The following is a 20,465-nucleotide window of genomic DNA, read 5'->3' on the forward strand; positions in this document are numbered from 1 at the left end:
CATTGATTGAAGACCTACACCACAAAATCCAGAGAATTGCAAATTCCCAGTCTTAAATTCAGTTTTCCACATTTTTACAGCAATTTGCAATTGGGGGGGGCACCTGAAAATTCTTCAACATTTTTGTCTGAATTTCTCCTACTAAACACATTTTCCATGCAGATTTGACTAATGTAGACATTTTTGCAAGCAATTTCTCCTAATATAAAGCATTTTGTGTTATTTTCACTAATATATTCATTTTATGCACATTTCTCCCTAATATGAGCATTTTTGTAAACATTGTTAGGTTGGAGAACTGCGTTGCAAATTTCAAACAAGTGTGAATTTTGAAGGTTGGCTGTTTTTCAGTTCTCTTATTGTGTTGGAAAATGCAGACACGATCATTTCAGCTTTAAATGTGAACTGACGTGAATTTCTCCCCTTCCCTAATTTGAGGGTGTGAAAAACTGGGCTGTCATGCCTCCTGGGTAAAACCATTACAAAAATGGAATGCCAGATGGAAGGACGATAAAAGCACGAGCCTGGGATTTTGAGGGTGCAGGCCACAAACCCGTCTTCTGCAGCAACTCTGGGTGTGGATCAAGGGTGATGCAACCGATGGGTGGGTTGCATTCGTTCCCAAGGCCTGCCCGCAGCTGGAAACACACACAGGAGGGCTTGCCAGAATTGGTTGGAACCACAGAAGGCAATCCTGGACAGGTTGGGCGGCTTTAGGTTCAGTTTCCTCCTGTGTGAAGATCCTTCGACCCGGGAGATCTCGGCTGGTACGTTGATATCCTTTGGGGGGCCAGGGAGAGAGGGAGAGAGCTGCTAATGCTTTGGCACATGTTGTTGTGGGGCTTGATGCCGTGTCTTAATATTTTAAATGTTTCTCAGCCAGAGGGGACTGAATTGGAAGTGAAGACCGTGAACAAAAAACGATGGCTTCTTAGGGCGTCCCTGGAAAAGGGCTAATTCCATTTTTATCTCACCTTTCCTCCAAGGAGCTCAAGGTGGTGTATGAGCATGGTTCTCCCCTTCCCAATGTTTATCCTCACAACAACCCTGTGAGGTAGGTTAGGCTGAGAGGCAGTGACTGCCCCAAGATCACCCAGATCTTTCTCACCCAGAGCTTTCTGGTCAAGCGGGGATTTGAACCCTGGTCTCCCAGGTCCCAGTCCAACACTCTAACCACTACACCACACTAGCTCATTATCTAGTCCAGTGTCATGTTTCAGCTAGAGGAACATTAGGTCCAGGGGGGGGTGTAGAAGGTGACCCTCCAGGCCTTTCTATCCGGCCATCGGGATATTCCCCAGGCCATGCCCCCCTCCCTAGCCATGAGAACATAAGAAGAGCCTGTTGGGCCAGGCCAGTGGCCCATCTAGTCCAGCATCTTGTTCTCACAATGGCCAACCAGATGCCCAAGGGAAGCCCACAAGCAGGACTTGAGGGCAAGAGCAATTCTCCCCTTTTCCCTGGGGCACCCCCCCCCACACACACCCGAGGGTTCTGGCCTGGCTAGAACATGTCCCTGAACTCTGATCATGCCCCTTGCTTGTTTGGATGGAGGACAGAGTGGGATGGGTGAGTACACAGACATTTGGCATTCTGCTGCCTTGTGCTTCCAGATGTGCTCCCCAGAAGGTACCCTAAAAGGGAATGCTGCCCTCAGGCTGCAAAAAGGCTCCTATCCCTGAGCTAGATCTCTAGTGGGGAACCCGTGGCCTTCCAGATGTTGCTGGATGACAGCTCCTATCATCCTTGGCCAACGGCCATGCTGGCTGGGGCTGACGGGAGTTAGAGACCAACAATATCTGAACGGTACCAGATTCCCCACTTCTGATCTCTCTACCCTCTAGGGATGGGGGTGGGAGACATTTGGCTCAGTTTGCATTTCAAGCCAAAAATATCAAATTCACACTTTCCAGAAAAATATGAGAAGTGAAACACAGCCATCCTTCGAAATGCGCCCTTATCCGAATTTTGCAATGCAGTTCACCAACCAGTGTTTACAGATATGCGTACATTAGGGGAAAGGGTGCATAAAAATGAATATATGAGTGAAAATAACATACAAAACTGCATTATACAATGGGAAATTGTTTGCAAAAATGTGTCAAAACCGCTGGCAAAAATGTATTTATCAGGAGAAATTTGCCCTAAAATGCTGGAGAATTTTCATGAGGATTCGTTTTTTAAAATAAATAAATAAATTACTGCAGAAATGTGGAGAACTGAACTGAAGATTGGAAAAAGGAGAAATGCAGAGAACTGAAATTGACAGGTCCTTCCATCCCTGCTACCTACCTACTTACCTACCTACCCACCTACCTTTGTAGGCTGTTTTTATTTGGAACTGCTTTGGGGGATATTGCTTGGAAAGCGATACAAATCTTTTGTGTGCCATCACAAATATGACAAGCCCATTCATTCACCCATCTCCCCACTTTGCAGGGCTATAGGCCAACAGACTCAGCGATGGAACAATATCACACCCTGGAGCGGGCCCTTGGGGCGCTAGTTTGCACCTTCCAGCGCTACTGCCGGAAGGAAGGCGACCGACACACGCTCAGCAAAGGGGAACTGCGGGAGCTGTTGGACAACGAGCTTCCCAGCCTGCAGACTGTAAGTATCCAAACCCCATTCTGAGGATCCGCCTGGGCGGTACAGCTTCTTGATGGGACTTGGAGGGAGGAGCTAAAATTGCAGGAAGGACTCCTTTCACTGGGACACCAGAACTGCAGGAAGAGCTTATGGAGGAGGTGCTAGGCACAAAGAGAGAGGAAATGATTTAAAATCACACGGGGTCCCAGCAGAAATTACCACAATGTAGATATTAGGAGGTGTCCAGTGTGGCATAGTGGTTAGAGTGTTGGACTACAACCTGTGAGACCAGGGTTCAAATGCCCACCCAGCCATGAAGCTCACTGGGTGACCGTGGGCCAGTCACTGCCTCTCAGCCTCAGAGGAAGGCAATGGTAAACCTCCTCTGAATACCACTGACCATGAAACCCCTATTCATAGGGTTGCCATAAGTCGAGATCGACTTCAACGCAGTCCAGTTCATTTTTCTACCTAGGAAAGGAAGGATCTGTCAATTTGATTTCTCATTCCCCCCCCAAATCTTAAATTCAGTTCTCCACATTTCCACAGCAATTTGCAATTAAAAAAAAAAAATCCTTGTGAACATACATCAGAATTTGCCTGTTTTGGAAGGGAGAGGTTCCTGATCATCACCAGTTTTTCTTCTGTGAAATGGGTCTTTTGTGGCGCCTGGGATAGTTTCGTAGATTTCCAAATGTGTCCCCTGGCCCTTAAAGGCTGGGAATCCCTCTTGTAAAACACACAGAGGACTGAGTGGTATACTTGTTGTTGTCATCATCATCACTAACCTATTATTAGGCTGATAATTCTGAAAAGGACCCTCATTCAATGATAATCAGCATTACAGTATTTATTATTATTATTATTGTAGTAGTAGTAGTTGTTATTGTTATTATTATCCTATTAGTAGTAATAATAGACCGATAATTTTGAAAGGGCCCCTTCCTTATTCACTGATCATCATCATCAAAATTATTATTATTATTATTATTATTATTATTATTAGTGCATTTTTGTGATGGAAGTCACCGGTACTGGCACCTCTTGTTTGGTTGCCAATGGCAGCCATTTTGTGCTGGCACTCACAGCATTTTTACCAAAGTATGGGTACCAGCACCTTATTTTTTACCAAAACAAAAAAGTATGGATGATGATGATGATGATGATCCTAGTGGTAGCAGTATAAGGCTGATCATTCTGAAAGGGCCCCTCAGTCCCTGATCCTTCCTCTCCATTCTCAACCATGCATTTCCTTCTCCCTCCTAGCTGCCAATAAAAGATGGTGCTTACGAGGAGCTCATGGCACTGTTGGATACGAACAAGGACGGCCAAGTTGACTTCGAAGAGTACATCCGCTTCATTGCAGCGGCCTGTACCTTCTTCCACGAGTTCTTCCGGGACAGCCCTGTGGCCCAGCCGCGAGTGCACTAAAAGCCAAGATGGTGCCCAAACGACTCCAAGGATGACGGCCGAAGATGTTTTGCCACTTGAGGGGGGACAGCGAGTTATTTTGGGCACCTGAGGCAGACAAATATTGCCATAAAGTTTCTTTCACTTGCCAGCAGTAAAATTGCAATAACAACAACAACAATAATAGGGTTGGATGCAATGTTAGTCCCACTCAGAGTAGACCCATTGAAATTAAGGACCATGATGAACTTAGGTCCATTAATATCACTCGGTCAACTCTGAGGAGAACATAGCTGGATACAATAAATTAAATAACCATTTTGTTGCCCTTTCGTGGCGCCCCAAATCAGCTGCCTGAGGGGTGGCTGCTTCACTCCGCCTAAAGGCAGGGCCGGCCCCAATGGATTCTTTGTCAGAACAAACACTGGGATGGAGAAACAGTAATGCTAGCAGGGGAGTCAACAAGGACTGGAACGACAGGCTGAGGGGACGGATTCTCAGCGCCAATATTGTCCGCATTCATGTGATCCACCATAGAGACTCCTGAGTGCATCTGACTTATGAGGAGATACCTTTCTGCTCTCCTCTGCTTCAAGGGTGTTGTGTTGATGTGTCTCACAATCCTCCCCTGTTGTGTTCCCCCCTCCCAATTGTTCCACTCTCTGACGACTTTCAGGATGCAGGGCAAATTCAAATAATTTTCAGGGAGGAAGAGCGGCTTATCATTCCAGATGTGTCAGCAGAGGATTTCTATCGCCACATAGGGATGGGATCCATTGGCCAGTGCCGGTTCAAAAACATTCCGTCAACCTAACAGGCCGGTATCGATTTAAGTTTGTTCTTTGTCCCCTAGCCTCTGCTTTTACTGATCTGTGGGTTTTTTCCCTCGCAAAAAATATTGATATTAATATCAATATTTTGAAAGGAAACATCAACGTATTGAAAGGAAATATTGATAAATGAAAGGAAATATCGATAACATTATCATTCTTAATATCAATATTTTAGAGGCAGTTTAAAAAAAAAATCCCTACAGAAAAATCCGATCCGCAGCAATAAAGAATAAGCGAGTTAATGGAAAATTCAATACCGAACCCGAATTGGGTGGAATTCTGACACATCCCTCACACACACACACACAAATCTCTGCCACCGCTTTGCCACATGCAGATGGGCAACTGCCTGAGCATACATGCTAAGGCGCCATGCAATATGCTGCCTGCTGTTTCACATGCTGCTGCTCCAGCTGCTGCACCATATTTTGAACTTTTGATATGGTGCCTCTTGAACACTGATCTTGAGCCACAGCATCAAACAGGCCCCTTGGCTTTCAAAATCAACATACGAGAGGCCACTACAAATCAACTCCGCACAGCAGACATCCGATGGTGCAAGAGCTTCAGCAGTGTGTGGCAGAGACAAGCAGAGCTCAGGCACCTATTCTTGGTCTCTAAGACAGAGATGGGGAATTTCAAGGCCCTCCAGCCCTCGCCATCTGGCCCGCAGAACTCTCCCTGAGCCACACCCCTTAGTGGCTCGGCATCGCACCCTGAGTGTTTTTGCTCAGCCAGAATGTGCCATTGAACTCAGGTCATGCCACTTGCTTGTCTGGAGGAAGAACAGAGGTGTGTGTGTGTGTGTGTGTGTGTGTGTAAAAACTAGCCTACTTTACGTTCGTTGCCTCGCCCACTTTTGCCTCTGGCCACACCCACCACTGGGGTGTGGCCCTTGGGAGGTTGCCCGGAAAGGACTACGGCCCTTGGGTTGAAAAAAAGGTTCCCCACTCCTGTTCAAGAACTGGGCTGCTGCAAGCATATCCCCACGTTCATATGTGAGATCATGACATGCTCTGATTGCCCTGCCTTCTGTCGTTCTTTGGGCATTCCTTGTCGCTGATTCTTTTCTCATCTTCCGATGTCATCTCTGGTCCTCACCGGGTCTCCCATTCCTGCTTCGGTAACTTTTATGTTGATCTTGCCAAAGCTGGCATTTCTGAAGGTCCTTTTTGTGCCAGACAGCTGGAAAGAATCAGCCCAGGAATTTGGAGAGAGAGAGAGAGAGGGAGGGAGAGGAAACAACCATCACCAAAGGCCCTCGTAGCCCGCAAAAAAACCTCACAAAACTGGTAGGACCCCTATTGGTCTCTTTCTATCCCCAGTGGGTGTACCCTTTTGCATCAACAATAAAAAGGGCAGCTTTGCCAAGGCTTTAAATATGGCTCGAGTCTTTCATTCCCCTTCACATTCTGCCCTGTAGTCTTCTGGATCGCTTTGCTGTTTGGTTGCCGTGGTAAGTTTGTTTGTTATTTCTATGTGCCTAGTTTGAGTGTTTTTTTTAAAAAAAATCCTTGTCAATAGAACGAGGGTGACGCTTTCTCGGTCAGTCTCAGGATGCCTTTCCTGGGAACGTCTCAACTTACAGAACTCCAAATGGAGTGCTGAATTTGTAATTATAGAGGAAGAGAGAGAGAGATTGTGGCATGGGGGTGATCGCCAACTAAGTCCTACTCAAAGTAGGCCCATTGAAATCAATGGGTTTCAGGGTGGCATTATCTAGCTAATTTCTACTTTCTAAACATTTATTAATTGAAATCAGTGCAGTTAGTAGGCATGACTAATATCAGTTCATTAACTGCAATTGTCTACTCTGAGTAGGACTAACGTTGACGAGAAATTCAATTCAGTTTGCATTTCAGGCTGAATCTATCAAATTTGCACTTTCCAAAACAATATTTATTTATTTATATCATGCCCTTCCTCTTCGGAGGAGTCCAGAGCGGCAAACAAAAACACTAAAAACATTCCATGAGAACCGAATCACAGCCATCCTTCAAAATTCCCACAGATTTGAATTTTGCAACGCAGTTCACCAACCGAACAATGCTTCCAAAGATACATACATTAGGGCGAAGTCTGCATAAACATGAACATGTGAGTGAAAACAACATCTAATAATGCATTAGATGAGGAGAAATGGCTTGTGAAAATGTCAAAACTGCCTACAAAAAGGTATTTATCAGGAGAAATTTGCACTCAAACGCTGGAGAACATTGATGCAGAAATGTGGAGAACTGATTTTAAGATTGGGAAAAAGGGGAAAATGAGAGAACCGAAATTAACAGATCTTTCCATCCCTAGCTGCAACCCAATGTTACTTAAGTCCGTTGATTTCAATAGATCTGCTCTGAGTATGACTAACATGGAATATCACACACTAAATGCAGAAGGAACTGAAAACTACTAGCTCTGTAAAGGAGATCAGTGAAAATCCTCAGGTATTATCCAGGCATTCAGTTTATGTAACAACTATTTTCCATCCAAGGTGAACCTTTCTTGCACCAGCACCATTTATTCCTCCCAAGAACCAGCTTCAGCCCAGTTTACAAGGGTGACATCCATGGCATTTACTTACTTACTTACTTACTTACTTACATACATACTAGATTTATAACCCAGCCTTCCTCCCAGTAGGAGCCTGGGGCAGCAAATAGGAACAATCTGCTGACAGTCACTGACCTGCATCTCCAATACCATCTGGCAGAGTCTTACCCTAAATGTTTACCACTGGTAGCCACAGAGATCACAACACGGACTCTGCAACAAGTCGCTTTGGATGCCCTGTCTTCTGATTTTCACACAACAAAATGCATCGCCAAGCAGGGCTGTTATTCAATAACAAGAAGAATAGTACTCTGCACATGCTCAGATCCCCAGTCACTAAAGGGTGAGGATGCACACAAAGTGCTCCCCCCCCAAAAAAATCAGTGACTGACTGCAGTTAAACCTCCACATGTCTGAGATCAAGAGGACCAGCTGCCAGTTAAGAGGACCTGGGTTCCCCACAGCACCCCCCCCCAAGTACAGACTCCCTCTGGAGGGCCATCCTCCACCTATCACTGCATCGGCTTTACTTAAGCCTTCTCTGTCCTGGCCACCAAATGCTACTGCTGATCTCCCAAGGCGGACTCATGACTCAGAGCTTCCGCGTCTTCCCTTTTCCTTTCCTGGACAAGTTGGGCGTTGGCTTCCAGCGGCAAATCCCAGCCTGGAGGCTATAAAAAATAAAAAATAAAGACGCGAAAGAGCAAAACAGCCCTGCTCATGCCCTCCTTCCCATCGCTTTCCCTGCGTCTTCTCCCCAGAGTCACCTAATATGGTTCCAATCCTATCGGAACGTCCAGCATGAGCAGAGGGAGGGCCATAGCTCAGCGGCAGAGCATCTGCCTTGCGTGCAGAAGGTGCAATCCTCACCATCTCCAAGTAAGGCTGGGAATGTTCCCTGCCTGGGACTCCTGCTTGTCAGTGTAGACAACTAGGTGGCCCAATGGTCTGGCGCGATATAAGGCACCTTCCCATCCAGTCCCCTCGCTTTCTTGTAGAAGTTAGCACTGGCATCGCCGTCTTTCACCTGTGTCTTTCTCCCCTGGGAGGTACGATCAGCCCCCTCTCTTCCCCTTTTGAGACGGCCGCTGAAGACCCATATTTTTATCCAAGCATTCGGTTAATTTTTTACCCCTTCTTATTGATGTGCTGGAAGATTTTAAGGATTTGTCTATGTATGGTTCTTTGCATGTGTTTGCATTGTTATGGGTTTGGGGGTTGAGATAGATGATTTCTACGAGTCCCCTTCCAGTCTCTGATTTGGTACATAGAGCTGAGCTGTGCGGCTAAGAAACCTGCTCTGCTGGTCAGATGAGTGTCCTTTGTTAATCTAACAGAGTGGCCAGGTGGGCTAACGGGTCTGTGAAGTGCCCATGAACTGGTGAACTATTGTTATAGAAACTCTTCAAGAGAGTTCCCCCCACCCCAGGGAGGCTTGTGTTTTTAACTAGTCTGAGGAGAGGCTGGGCATGGGAGACACACACAGGCCTGCTCCCTGCACGATGGCTCCAGGATGCCTCCTATAAGCCTGATGGAAAAGCAAAATCTATTGGACTGCTGATGCGAATTTCTCCAAATAAACTCATTTTTGGAGGCAGTTTTGACTCGTGTACACATCTGGTCACGCCGTTCCCCATCATTTAATGCCACTTTTGTATATTATTCTCTCTCATGTATTCATTTTCAAGCACCCTTTCCCCTAACATAGGCATTTCGGTAAACATTATGGGCTGGTTGGAGGACTTCGTTGCAAAATTCAAAGAAGGGCAAATTTCGAAGGACGGCCGTGTTTCAGCTCTCATATTGTTTCAGAAAGTGCGGATTCGATAGATGTGGCTTGGAACGCAAACCGAATCAAATTTCTCACCTATCCCTACTTACAGCCAGTCCAGGGGGTCACCCTGGCCGTCAGTCCCTTAGTCTCAGAGCTGCCCCTTGTTGAACTCAGCAGAGACGGGCTTGGAAACAAAACTAGAATTAGGGGGCTCTGCCTCTCATTGGCTTCAACTCCACCTCCCGTTGGGCTCCCTGCTTTACGCCCCACCAGTCCCAATAGGCCACAGCCATTGGCTGTGGCTCCACCTACCATTAGCTCTGCCTCCACCTCTTCTGGGCTTTCCTGCCTTCCGCCCTACCAGTCCCATAGAGCACCAGCCACCACTCTCAGCTGCCTGGCTGGGCTTCTGGTTTCCAATCCCCTCTTCTGTCACCATCAGGTTTCGAGAGCATCCAAAAATGGCGAGTGCCCTGGAAAAGGCCCTGGACGTGATGATTTCAACTTTCCACCTCTACTCCGGCAAGGAAGGGGACAAATTCAAGCTCAACAAGGCGGAGCTGAAGGAGTTGCTTCTGAAAGAGCTGCCTGGATTCGTCGGCGTAAGTTGACGGAGGGAGCCTGTCTAGAGTTTGGTTAGTGGAGTAAGGCCCGCAGCTCAGTGACGGAGCACCTGGGCCACATTCACACCAGACGTGTATTCCACTATTGCTCCACTTTAAACAGTCCTAGCTTCCCCCAAAGGATCCTGGGAACGGTAGTTTGTGAAGGGTGCTGAGAGTTGTGAGGAGACTCCTGTTCTCCTCACAGAGCTACAATTCTCAGAGTGGTTTAATAATCAATCCTTCTTCCCAGGGAACTCTGGAAGCTGCAGGTCAGTGAGGTGAATAAGGGTCAGAGCTTGGAAAAGTTACTTTGTTGAACTACAACTCCCATCAGCCCCAGCCAGCATGGCCACTGGACTGGGCTGGTGGGAGTTGTAGTTCAACAAAGTAACTTTTCCAAGCTCTGATAAGGGTATCCTAACAACTCTCAGCACCATTCTCACACTACATTTCCCAGGAGTCTTTGGGAGAAGCCACGGCTTTTTAAAGTGGAATAATAGTGGAATAAATATAGGGTGTGAATGTGGTGCTGCTTTGCATGCAGAAGGTCCCAGGCTCAGTCCCCAGCTTCTCCAGGTAGAATGTTCTCTGTCTGAAACCCTGGAGAGACCAGCTCCCGGTCAGTGTAAACCAGGGCAGAGGAACCCTTGTCAAAGCCAGAGGGCCACATTCCCTTCTCAGCAACCTTCCAGGGGCTCCATGCCAGTGGTGGGCAGGGCCAGAGGCAAAAGTGAGCGGAGCAACAAATGTAAATGTTATCTTGGTAGGCTAGTTTCTACACACACTCTCACACACCCCTCTCCATCCTCCATCCACGAAGGATCAGAATTTGAGGACACATCCTGGCCAGGCAAAACCACTCAAGGGCCAGTGAGGGGTGTGGCCCGGAAAGAAGGGGTGTGGCCAGGGAAGAAGGGGTGTGGCCAGGGAAGAGTCCCAAAGGCCAGATAGAGAGGACTTTGCAGACTTTGCTTTTTGGTTGGCGGATGCCGTTTCCCACCTCAACCACAACCACTCCGCCCCAGAAGGACGACAGGTCTGAGGCCTCGTGGCAGATGCAAAATGGTAGCCATTGGGTGTGGCTGATGGGATTTGGAGTCCAGTAACACCTGGAGGTTCCCCCATCCCTGGGTGAGGCCAGATGGTTTTGCTCTTCACCCTAGCAAGCGGGAGGCCCTTGGAACAGCCAGCTGACTATTAACATCCATCATACCCCATCAATGAGCAGATTGTCCACAAGCCTAATGGGAAACCTTGCCCACAAACATGGCTACAAAGGCAGAGAGAGAGAGAGAGAGAGAGGTGACTGAATGCCAAACATTTGAAACACATTCTTTTCAGCAACCTTCTACCAAGACTGTAGATGGTGCTGTTTTGCCCAATAATTGAGCATGTGTGCACGCACGCACACGCATACATGGGTTATCTGTAATGTGAGCCCTACTCAGAGCAGACCCACTGAAATCAATGGGCGTGACTAACTTTGGAGAAGCCTGGAGGGCCACATTCGACTATAGACTGATTCCTCACCTCTGAGTTAGATTGTTGGTCTAGAGTCCAGGAGGCCAGAGTTCAAATCCCTACTCAGTCATGAAACTCACTGGGGTGACCTTGGGCCAGTTGCTGCCTCTCAGCCTAACCTACCTCACAAGGTTGTTGTCCACCACCTCAAGCTTCTTGGAGATGGGATGGAAATGTCACTGGTGAAAATAAAGGAATGATCCAATTTACCCAAGTCCAATTTTTAAGAGCAGGCCAGTCCCATTCATTTCTCTGTTATCTTTCCAGCACCTATTGAAGATTCCCTCTTTCAGCAAGCCTCTTAAGGAGAGGCATTATCCCAGTCTGTGTCTGTGTTGGAATTGATTTTGAAGATGTTTTTAAAGCTTTTTTAAAAAAGATGTTTTTAAGACGTTTTATTTTTTAAATGTTTTTAAGATGTTTTCAGTGTTTTGTCTCTTGTTTGCTACCCTGGGCTCCTTTTGGGAGGAAATTTAAATAATAATAATCATCCATTTCTGGCTGCAGCACGGCAACCTCGTCTCTTAGGGAAAAAATTGATTCAAACCTTCTTCCTACAGAAAAAGAAGGACGAGGCGAGTTTCCAGAGGATCATGAGCAACCTCGACAACAATAAGGACAATGAGGTCGATTTCCAAGAATACGCCGTCTTCCTGGCCTGCGTCGCCATGATGTGCAACGATTTCTTCCAAGGCTGCCCCGACAAGATGCCCCGAAGCAAGTGATTGGGGGGCGGGCGGGAGCAGCAAGTGTCAGTGCAGGCAGGAGAATCAAGATCTCCGCTGCACGGGGTCTCTCCTCCCCCCACATGGGTCCCGTCTGTAAAGCTCGTCTGATTTGTAGCATGGGGATTATTAATCGCCCCTTCCTGCTTCCACAATAAATTTTGCTTTCAAACAGGACCTTCGTCAAATCTGTTTCCTCACTGGATTCTCTTTTCTGGGAGAAGAGAGGCAAGATAATGTTCCTGTTTCATTATTTCAGGGCTGGCTGGGGGAACTTTTTCAGCCTGAGGGCCGCATTCCCCTTTGGATAACCTTCCGGGGGCCACATGCCAGTAGCGGGTGGGGCCAGAGGCAAAAGTGGGCAGAGCAATGAATGCAAAGTTTCCCTAGTCTAGTTCCTACACACACTCACGCCCAGTCCCCTCTCCGTTCAAGCAAGCAAGAGGCACAATCTGAGTTCAAGGACACAGTGCAAAAATCCTCAAGTAGGGTGCAAACCAGAGCCAGCGAAGGGTATGACCTGGGCTTAGGAGGTGTGGCCTGAAGAGAGTTCTGAGGGCCAAATGGAGAGGCCTGTGGGGCCGCATTCCCTAAACCTGCCATATGCAACCGCACTCTATCCCTGTAAATAAATCCACACACAAGGGGGAGAGGGTAACAGCAGACCTCAAAGTTTGCTGAAGTAGAAAAAAATCTTTAGGGGGGGGACCTTGTTTTGGTGGCTCCCATGCTCAGTGGCTATAGGATACTGATTGACGTTTGGGAACAGGGAACAGGAAGCTGGGTGGAAGGGGTGATGGAGTGGAATATCCTGGAGGAGGGCACAGCTGACTAACTAGTCCGGCATCCAGCTTCTGATGGTGGTCAGGCAGAGTCCTCCAGCAAACCCATCAGTCACTGGCATTCAGAAGAAAACTGCCTCTGAACCTGGAAGTTCCATTGAGCTAGTGTAGTTCACAGCTGTCAGTCAGCTTGTCCACTGTTAAATTTATTTAAGGTGTTATATAAAGAATGTCGCTGTGGGGTGGAGGAGGCGATAGGTTAGGTGCTCTGAATGCATTCTCCAAGGCACCCATGCCTTAGGTTTTGAAAAGAAAAAAATGCCTCTTTCACAAGGGGAAAGAGCTCTGTGCAAACTCAGAAGCACTCTGCATTTATGCCCAAAATATATACTATCACAAAATGGTGCCATCTGCCCTAACCAAGATAGCGAAATCAGATGGATCTCCAAATCGGACAGGTGAAGGGGATTTATGTTTTTATCAGCATTTATATGCTGATAACCTCGAAGGGCCTTCCATAGAGGATACAATGTTCATTTAAAAATACTGATTTAAACTAAGCGTTAAAAGTAAGTCAACCTAACATGGATCAAAAGAGTAAAAAAAATATCAGCAATTATGAAAGCATGCAATATAAAATGAAATCCCTTGTCCAAATTACATGTCTGGCAGGCTTGCCTGAAGCAAAGAGGTCTTTAGAGGTTGCCAAAAACAGTGCAACAAAGGCACTTGCCTCATATCAATGGGCAGAGAGTTCCAGAGAATAGGCGCTGCTACAGTGAAGGAGTGATTCCTTGCAAGTGCGCAATCAACATTATGCATTCTTGTCAAAGCACCAGCTGCACAGACGGGGCATATCCTGGGCGTGCATCTCACTCGATTCCCAGAAAGGGATTCAAACTTCTTGCCTTTGTAAAGACACTTTTCAAACCCAACCCACCTCAACCCTGAAGCTCTGTAGGACTGATGACTTCATCTCTCTCCCCCTTTTCTCATTTCCTCCCTCCTGGTCTCTCTGTTTTGTACACAAAGAGGTCTATTTGTGTTTGGCCTGCGGAGAAAACAGCCCTCTCTTCTGCAAAACAGTCCCTCGCTCTTCAGAAGAATTAAGGAATTTATTTCCCACTTGTTAACAGCTGCATGGATGTTACTGGCTCAACACTGAAAAGTCACGTTACCCCCTTGTTGGAAAAAAATGGTTTAATATAGTTTGGGAGTTTGCTATAATGGCAAAAAAGGACATGTTTGAGAGCAAGAATGGCACACAAATGCAGAAGCAATTTTGGGGGTAAACTGGTTGCCCTTTATACAACATTGTCAAGAAAACTGTTACCTCCCGCAACAGCGCGTTTAAGCAGCTTTTGCATTTTTTCTGGAAGAATTTTCGTTATCCTCGTTCTGCTCTGTCTTTTGGAAACATTAAAATGTTACTGGGAGCTCCTAGCATCAACAGCCTTCAGCTTCAGCTCTGCTCCTGGGGTCTCTAGAAGTCAAACCTCTGAATCGTTCAGAGCATCAGAACCATGAGGACTGGAATCTTACTTTATTGAGGAAAGGCTGTAGCTCTGGGGCAGAGCATCTGCCTTGCATGCAGAAGGTCCCCGGTTCAATCCGCAGTGTAGGCCTGGGAGAGACTCCGCTGTCTGAAACCCTAGAGAGGTGCTGCCGGTTAGTGCCACTGAGCTAGACAGACCAGGCAGCTTTCTATGTTCCTGGTTACTTGGCATACATTTTTAAGGGACCATTAAGAGCATCTGCTTTGCGTGCAGAAAGTGCCAGGTCCAGTCCCTAGAAACTCCAGGTAGGGCCAAGAATGGCCTGTGTCGGAAAATCTGGAATGAGCTGCTGCCAGCCAGTGTAGACCAGAAGTGAGGAATCTTTTTCAACCCGAGGGTGGCATTCGCTCGCGGGATATCTTTCCGTGGGTGGATGTGATGTTTGTGTTTAGTGTATTCTAGCCACACAAAAACCAGAGGTTCCCGTACATCTCTCCATTTCTCCATCAAGGAAAGCAAGAGGCATTCTCACAGCTCAAGGGCACCGCTGCAGCCAGGCGAAAGAACTCAAGGAAGGGACAACGCAAGGCCAGCGAGGGCATCAGAGAGAATGGATGCCTCGTTTTGCTGGGGAAAACAGAAGCGAGTAGAAAAAGAGGAAGGCCAAACGAGAGATGGATTGATTCCATCAAGGAAGCCACAGACCTGAACTTACAAGATCTGAACAGGGTGGTTCATGACAGATGCTATTGGAGGTCGCTGATTCATGGAGTTGCCATAAGTCGTAGTCGACTTGGAGACACATAACAACAACAAGTGAAAGGTAACAGTCAGCATCATCCTTCAGCGTTCAGCCTCCTCTCCGGGGTCCTGGCAAAAGTTAACTCTCCGAACATTTGCGTAGGAGGAAGTTTCTAGTCCCTCGTGCCAATGCGTGCCCAGGGGATGCTAAGACAGCACACCACCTGCTGCTTGAGATAAACACGCCGCAGCAGCTGCCAAGGTGCATTTTCTTTGAACTGTTGGTAATAACATTGTGGGATAATGACGCCTTTCAAATAATACCTTTCGCCAAAAGAATAAACACCCTCTCTCTTGGCTCTGAAACTGACGGGGGGCAGGGCAGCTGCAGAGTCGACTGTTAAGTCTGCAGGCTGTATAAAGAGCCTTTGACACAGGGGGGAGGATGTTGCTGGACTCTCAACTCCCATCATCCCTGACCAGTGAAGTCTAGAGTCTAAACTGCAAAACTGCATCACAATAAGTTAGGCCAAGAGCAGAACACATCTCTCTCGGGGCCAGAGGTTCCCCGCTCCTTGCACAGAAGCCCTGCTGAAATAAAATAAAAAGGTGGTCACCTTCAGCCAAATCCAGAGCCCGTAGATAAGGGCAAGAGAACCCTAAATCTAAGCTCAAAGAAAGGTTGTGAACAACCAGAGGGCAAGACAGCCGAAAGCTAGCAGTCCCTTAGGACAGATCCTGGCAACAAGATCAAGCAATTTCTCTTGTTTTTTTCTGCTAGCCTCAATCTCTGGGGATCCCTCTGAAAGCGTATAAGAGGGAGATAATGCACCACACCCAGTTTCCTGCTTCGCCTCTCAAGGTCGCCGTCCACATTCTCATCCGGTGAGTTGCTTGCCAATTGCTTTGCCCAAAATGGCTTCACATGATCAGCACTTTGCGCCCATCCGTTTTATCGACCGACCGGGATGGCTTGGTTTGGCTTTATAGGCCAGCACTTATTCCCTTCTTGTGATGCTTTCTAGATTGATCGCTCTCCCCAACCCCACCCCACCCCCAGTAGCCATTAGCTGTGCTAGCTCAATCAGATCCTCCATGGACAAGGGCAGTCTACCTCTGAATGCTGGCTTATCAGGAGGGGAGGGGTTACCAACTGCAGGGAAGAAGGGCTGTCACCCTTCACGCCCCTCCTTTAGGGGCAAACCTGGGTGACTGCTGATGCAAACAGGATGCTGGAATAGGTGAATTCTCAGTTCAATCCAGAAAGGCAATAAAGTAATGACTCTCCTGCCCTCCTCCCCCAAAAAACAAGATTGTAGCTGGTTGTTATCCTGGGCTTCAGGATCTATTTTTTGCCACCCTGGAACATACTCAGTAGGGAAACCTACCTAGCTACCTAGCTACCTAGCTACCTAGCTACCTATCTACCTATCTATCTATATCACGGCCATCCTCCCAGAAGTAGCCTAGGGCAGCAAACATAACAAAACATCTAGCTATCTCCAGGTTGCCAGGAACAGTCCCCATCAGCCATCGAATGCCTGGGAGTAAGCGGAAATGCTTCTAACTTCCTCCTGAAAGCCAATAGTGAGCCAAGAGGAGACAGGTGCGCCTTACGAGGGAGGGCATTCCACAAACAGAGAGCCACCACTGAAACAGCCCTGTCACGGGTCAGCACCAACCAGGCAACGCCTGATGTTGGCACCACCAGCTAGGCCTCACCTGCCGAACACGTGCAGAGTGCATTTCCCCTCACAGCTGGGATGCTGACTTCCTTCCTTGCTTACAGTGCCCCTTGAGTCACTAGCCGGAGCTAAATTCCAGCAACTGAGCTGTATGCAATGGTGGCTCCATGTCAGTGTGTGAGTGGAATCCACTCCTGGTTTTAGTCTCTGCCCTACCCAGAGGGGCCAGGGATTGGACCTCGGACCTTCTGCATGCAAAGCAGGTGCTCTGCCACTGAGCTGGGAGCAAGTCCTCCCTGGAGGAGGAGATAATTCCTCTCCAGATGTTCACACAAGTTCCAGATGTGCAAGCCAGCTGGATTGCTTGGAGGACACACAACTCTGCATGTTCAAATCAACTTTGGAGTGGCCCATGGATCCGGCATTCTGAATTGCCTGTGTACGTTCATACCTGGCAATTCTTGGTCTGCAACCTCCAGGCCGGCCAGCGCCCTTTCCACACTGTAAGCTCTCTTTGTGAGTCAGAGAAAGAGCCTAGTTAAATCATTCCAGATCCTCTGTTCGCATTCAAGCCTTTGTGGTTTCAGAAGGAAACTGGGCTCTGTTTTTTGACCTTTCGGAAAGAATTCACTAACTCAGATGCTTGGCTTAACGTCCCTGATTCCAGAGGCTACGATTGCCAACTTTATTCCTGGCTGCCTGCTTCCACGCCTTTAAACAGCATCTGGGCGTACAGAAATGAAATGCAGCAGGTGACAGTTTTCCTTACACAAGAGGTGGGAAGTGTACACAGGCATTTCTGGGATGTTGTTAAAAGCAGGGCTGTGGAGTCGGAGTCGGGAGCAATTTTGGGTGGAGTCAGAGCTTGGAAAAGTTACTTTTTTGAACTACAACTCCCATCAGCCCCAGGGATTGGGCTCTGGATTCATGTGGTGGTGATGAAATGCCTTGTGCTACCATTTACTACAGTAAATTTGTTATTACTAGTTAATATACATTTGCCATTTATGAAGGAGTCGGAGTCGGACAGTAGAAAAATAGAGGAGTCGGAGCTGAAGGTCTGGCTTACTGACTCCACAGCCCTGGTTAAAAGGCACAGTAAGGGGAGGAGTTGACAGTAATCCTTGTGATCAGGGGAATGTTCTCTGTCCATGGCCTGGAACTCTTGTTTAACTCCACCTGTTTCCAAATCTAAATTCGACTGTTTGCATTTAAAGCGCATCTTTCAAATCCACACTTTCCGAAAGAGCATGAGAACCAAACGACGGCCGTCCTTCAAAATTTGTACTTTTCTTAATTTTGCAGTGCAGTTCTGCAACCAAAGAAGGTTCACAAAAGTGCATATATTGGAGGAAAGTGTGCATATTAGTGAAAATAACACACACAAAGGCATTCTGTTAGGAGAAATTGCTTACAAAAATGTGTGCATGCCTACCAAGATGCGTCTGTTAGGAGAAATCTGCACTCAAATGCTGGAGAATTTTCATGAGGATTTTTAAAAAATCAGAAATTGCTGCAGAAATGTGAAGAACTGAATTTAAGATTGGAAAAAATGAGAAACTGAGAGAACCGAAATTGACAGACCTTTCCATCCCTGCTCACAGGTAGGGATGAATGAATGTGCCAATTTCCGTTTGTCTCCATTTCTGATTTCTCCAGTCTTTGGTACACTTTCCATCCTCGTGAAAATGAAAATCCTTCATTTTTGTGCGAATGTCCCCAAATAATCACATATATTTCTATAAAAAGCACACAAAAATGAAGCAGCGTTTCACTGTGACTTGTTCCTCAGGCTCACAGTCCTGCACGCAATTTCCTCTAATACAATGTATTTTGTACGCCATTTTCACCAACGTGCACTTCCGGGCACGCTTTCTGCTAACATACACCCTTTTGTACACATTCCCCGGTTGGAGAAGTGCATCCCAAAATTCAGAGATGTGCACACTTGGAACGCAAGCTGCATTTTAGTCGGTGTGTTGCTTGGAGAACTTTGTCCCCCATCCCTACAGAACAGATTTCCCTCTGAAAAGTCAGCCTAAATTTACAACTCAACATATAAATCGGCATATGCAAATGGTATACATATATGTGCATATCCTAAGGGTCTTGCAACACCTCCAGGTGCCCAATTTGAGTCCTCTCCTTTGACCCCCCCCCTCCTCAATGGACCCTTAAACAAAAATAGCTCCGTGGAGATAATTTCCCAGATAATAACTTCCAAAGTTCACTGCTGCAAACTGTGGGGATAGCCACTAACTTAAACAGGTTTTTTTAAAGGACTAGATAAAATGCATGGATTAAAAAAACAAACCCAAGATTTGATCAAAACGCCACCTACTGATGGCTATTAGAACCTCCATGTGCAACAGCAGTATGCCTCTGAAAACCAGATAAACAGGAAAAGGTTCATGACCTCTGAGTCCTGCTTGTGGGGTTCCTAGAGGCATCTGGTTTGCCACTGTGCAAAACGGATGCTGGGCTAGTCTAAGCACCTGGGGTCTCGCAGGCTATTCTTAAGTTATCTTGTATCTTTAAAAGCTTCAAATACATCTTCACCCATCTGCCTGTCAGCTTTGCGAAGGGAGAAACCACACTAGATGAAATCATCAGCTTGATGTAACTCTTAAGGGCTGCCAAAATGCCACCGGAAGCAATGGCACCCTTGGGTGTCCATCAAACCTTTGAGCCCTCCCTTACTGCCTCTTTGGTCATGAGGTGCTGTGGCAGTTATTATTTTTGCCTCAAAAAGCCCATAGAGCTGAAGGAGGAAATTGGAAAAGTGGCACTCGTTCCCACTTCCTCTTTCAGCTCTACGGATTTTTTGAGGCTCACGTTAATTCTGCTGGATTCTGCTAAATCCAGCTTGTACCCGATCTCTCAGAAGTGTGTATGTGCGCACGCTTCCTCTCCTTCTGTCTCTGGGGTCGGGTGGGTACTAATCTGGAGGAGGAGAGAAGAAAGTGACCATAGGGGGTGACACCCACAGCACTCCCTCAAAAATCCACGTGCCCACGGTCCTAAAAGCCCTGTCTTAAAAGGTACAGGAGCTCCGTCAGAACCTGGATCTTCATAACCTTAGCCCTGCTCTGGTCTGTTTGCCAGGATGAGCTCATGTGAACAGTCACGTCATCCTCAACAGGATCCCAGCCCCACCTTGGTCACAGATAACCGGCTTTGAATTCAACTGCCTAATTTGCAGGTGGGGTTCTGCCTTCCAGCAGCTTTGACCACAAAGAGGCCTTTTCAAATTTATATTTATTCTGGAGTTTATATGCTGCATTGTTCCTCTTGGCTGATGAGGTGATGCCTTGGCAACAGTGAACAACAGCAAGGAGGTTGTGGGGGCAGGTAGAAACCCTTGCAAGTGTACGCACTGAGCATTAGCTCAGCATTAAGTGTACACACTGAGCATTATACACATCAAATTGGCCGGGGGGGGTGTATGTCATTTACAGACAGGGCGCCTGGGAGTAGGCAAAACTGTCAGTTCAGGTTTCTCATTTTTCTAACCTTTCATTCAGTTTTCCACATTTCTACACCACTTTGCAAATTACACACACACACAATTCAGGGGGGAAAAACATCTTAAAAACAAAACATATTATGGAATCTTTTAAAACAAAGCATCTTTAAAACATGGTTTTTTTAGAAAAAAATCTTTTAAAATTTTTTTTAAAATGTCTTTCAAACAGTTCCACCACAGACGCAGACTTAAAAGGCTTGTTGAACGAGGAACGTCTTCAGCAGGCACTGA

The 20,465-nt window shown here is 46.9% G+C and overlaps 2 protein-coding genes across 2 annotated transcripts; both read left to right on the forward strand.

Moving 5' to 3' along the window:
* Window positions 1-515: 515 nt before the first annotated feature.
* On the forward strand, window positions 516-6,212 carry LOC133374967 (protein S100-A3-like). The gene is made up of 3 exons (XM_061606351.1): window positions 516-767; window positions 2,440-2,610; window positions 3,856-6,212. Exons 2-3 carry the CDS (start codon window positions 2,464-2,466, stop codon window positions 4,018-4,020), a joined length of 312 nt encoding a protein of 103 aa, XP_061462335.1. The 5' UTR covers window positions 516-767; window positions 2,440-2,463; the 3' UTR covers window positions 4,021-6,212.
* LOC133374968 (protein S100-A4-like) lies at window positions 6,201-12,181 on the forward strand. Its single transcript, XM_061606352.1, has 3 exons — window positions 6,201-6,288; window positions 9,596-9,755; window positions 11,840-12,181. The coding sequence occupies exons 2-3, from the start codon at window positions 9,615-9,617 to the stop codon at window positions 12,002-12,004; spliced, it is 306 nt and encodes a 101-aa protein (XP_061462336.1). The 5' UTR covers window positions 6,201-6,288; window positions 9,596-9,614; the 3' UTR covers window positions 12,005-12,181.
* The last annotated feature ends 8,284 nt before the right edge of the window (window positions 12,182-20,465 follow it).

This window comes from Rhineura floridana, chromosome 22 (assembly GCF_030035675.1).
Source record: "Rhineura floridana isolate rRhiFlo1 chromosome 22, rRhiFlo1.hap2, whole genome shotgun sequence".
In the NCBI taxonomy this organism is placed as follows: Eukaryota; Metazoa; Chordata; class Lepidosauria; order Squamata; family Rhineuridae; genus Rhineura; species Rhineura floridana.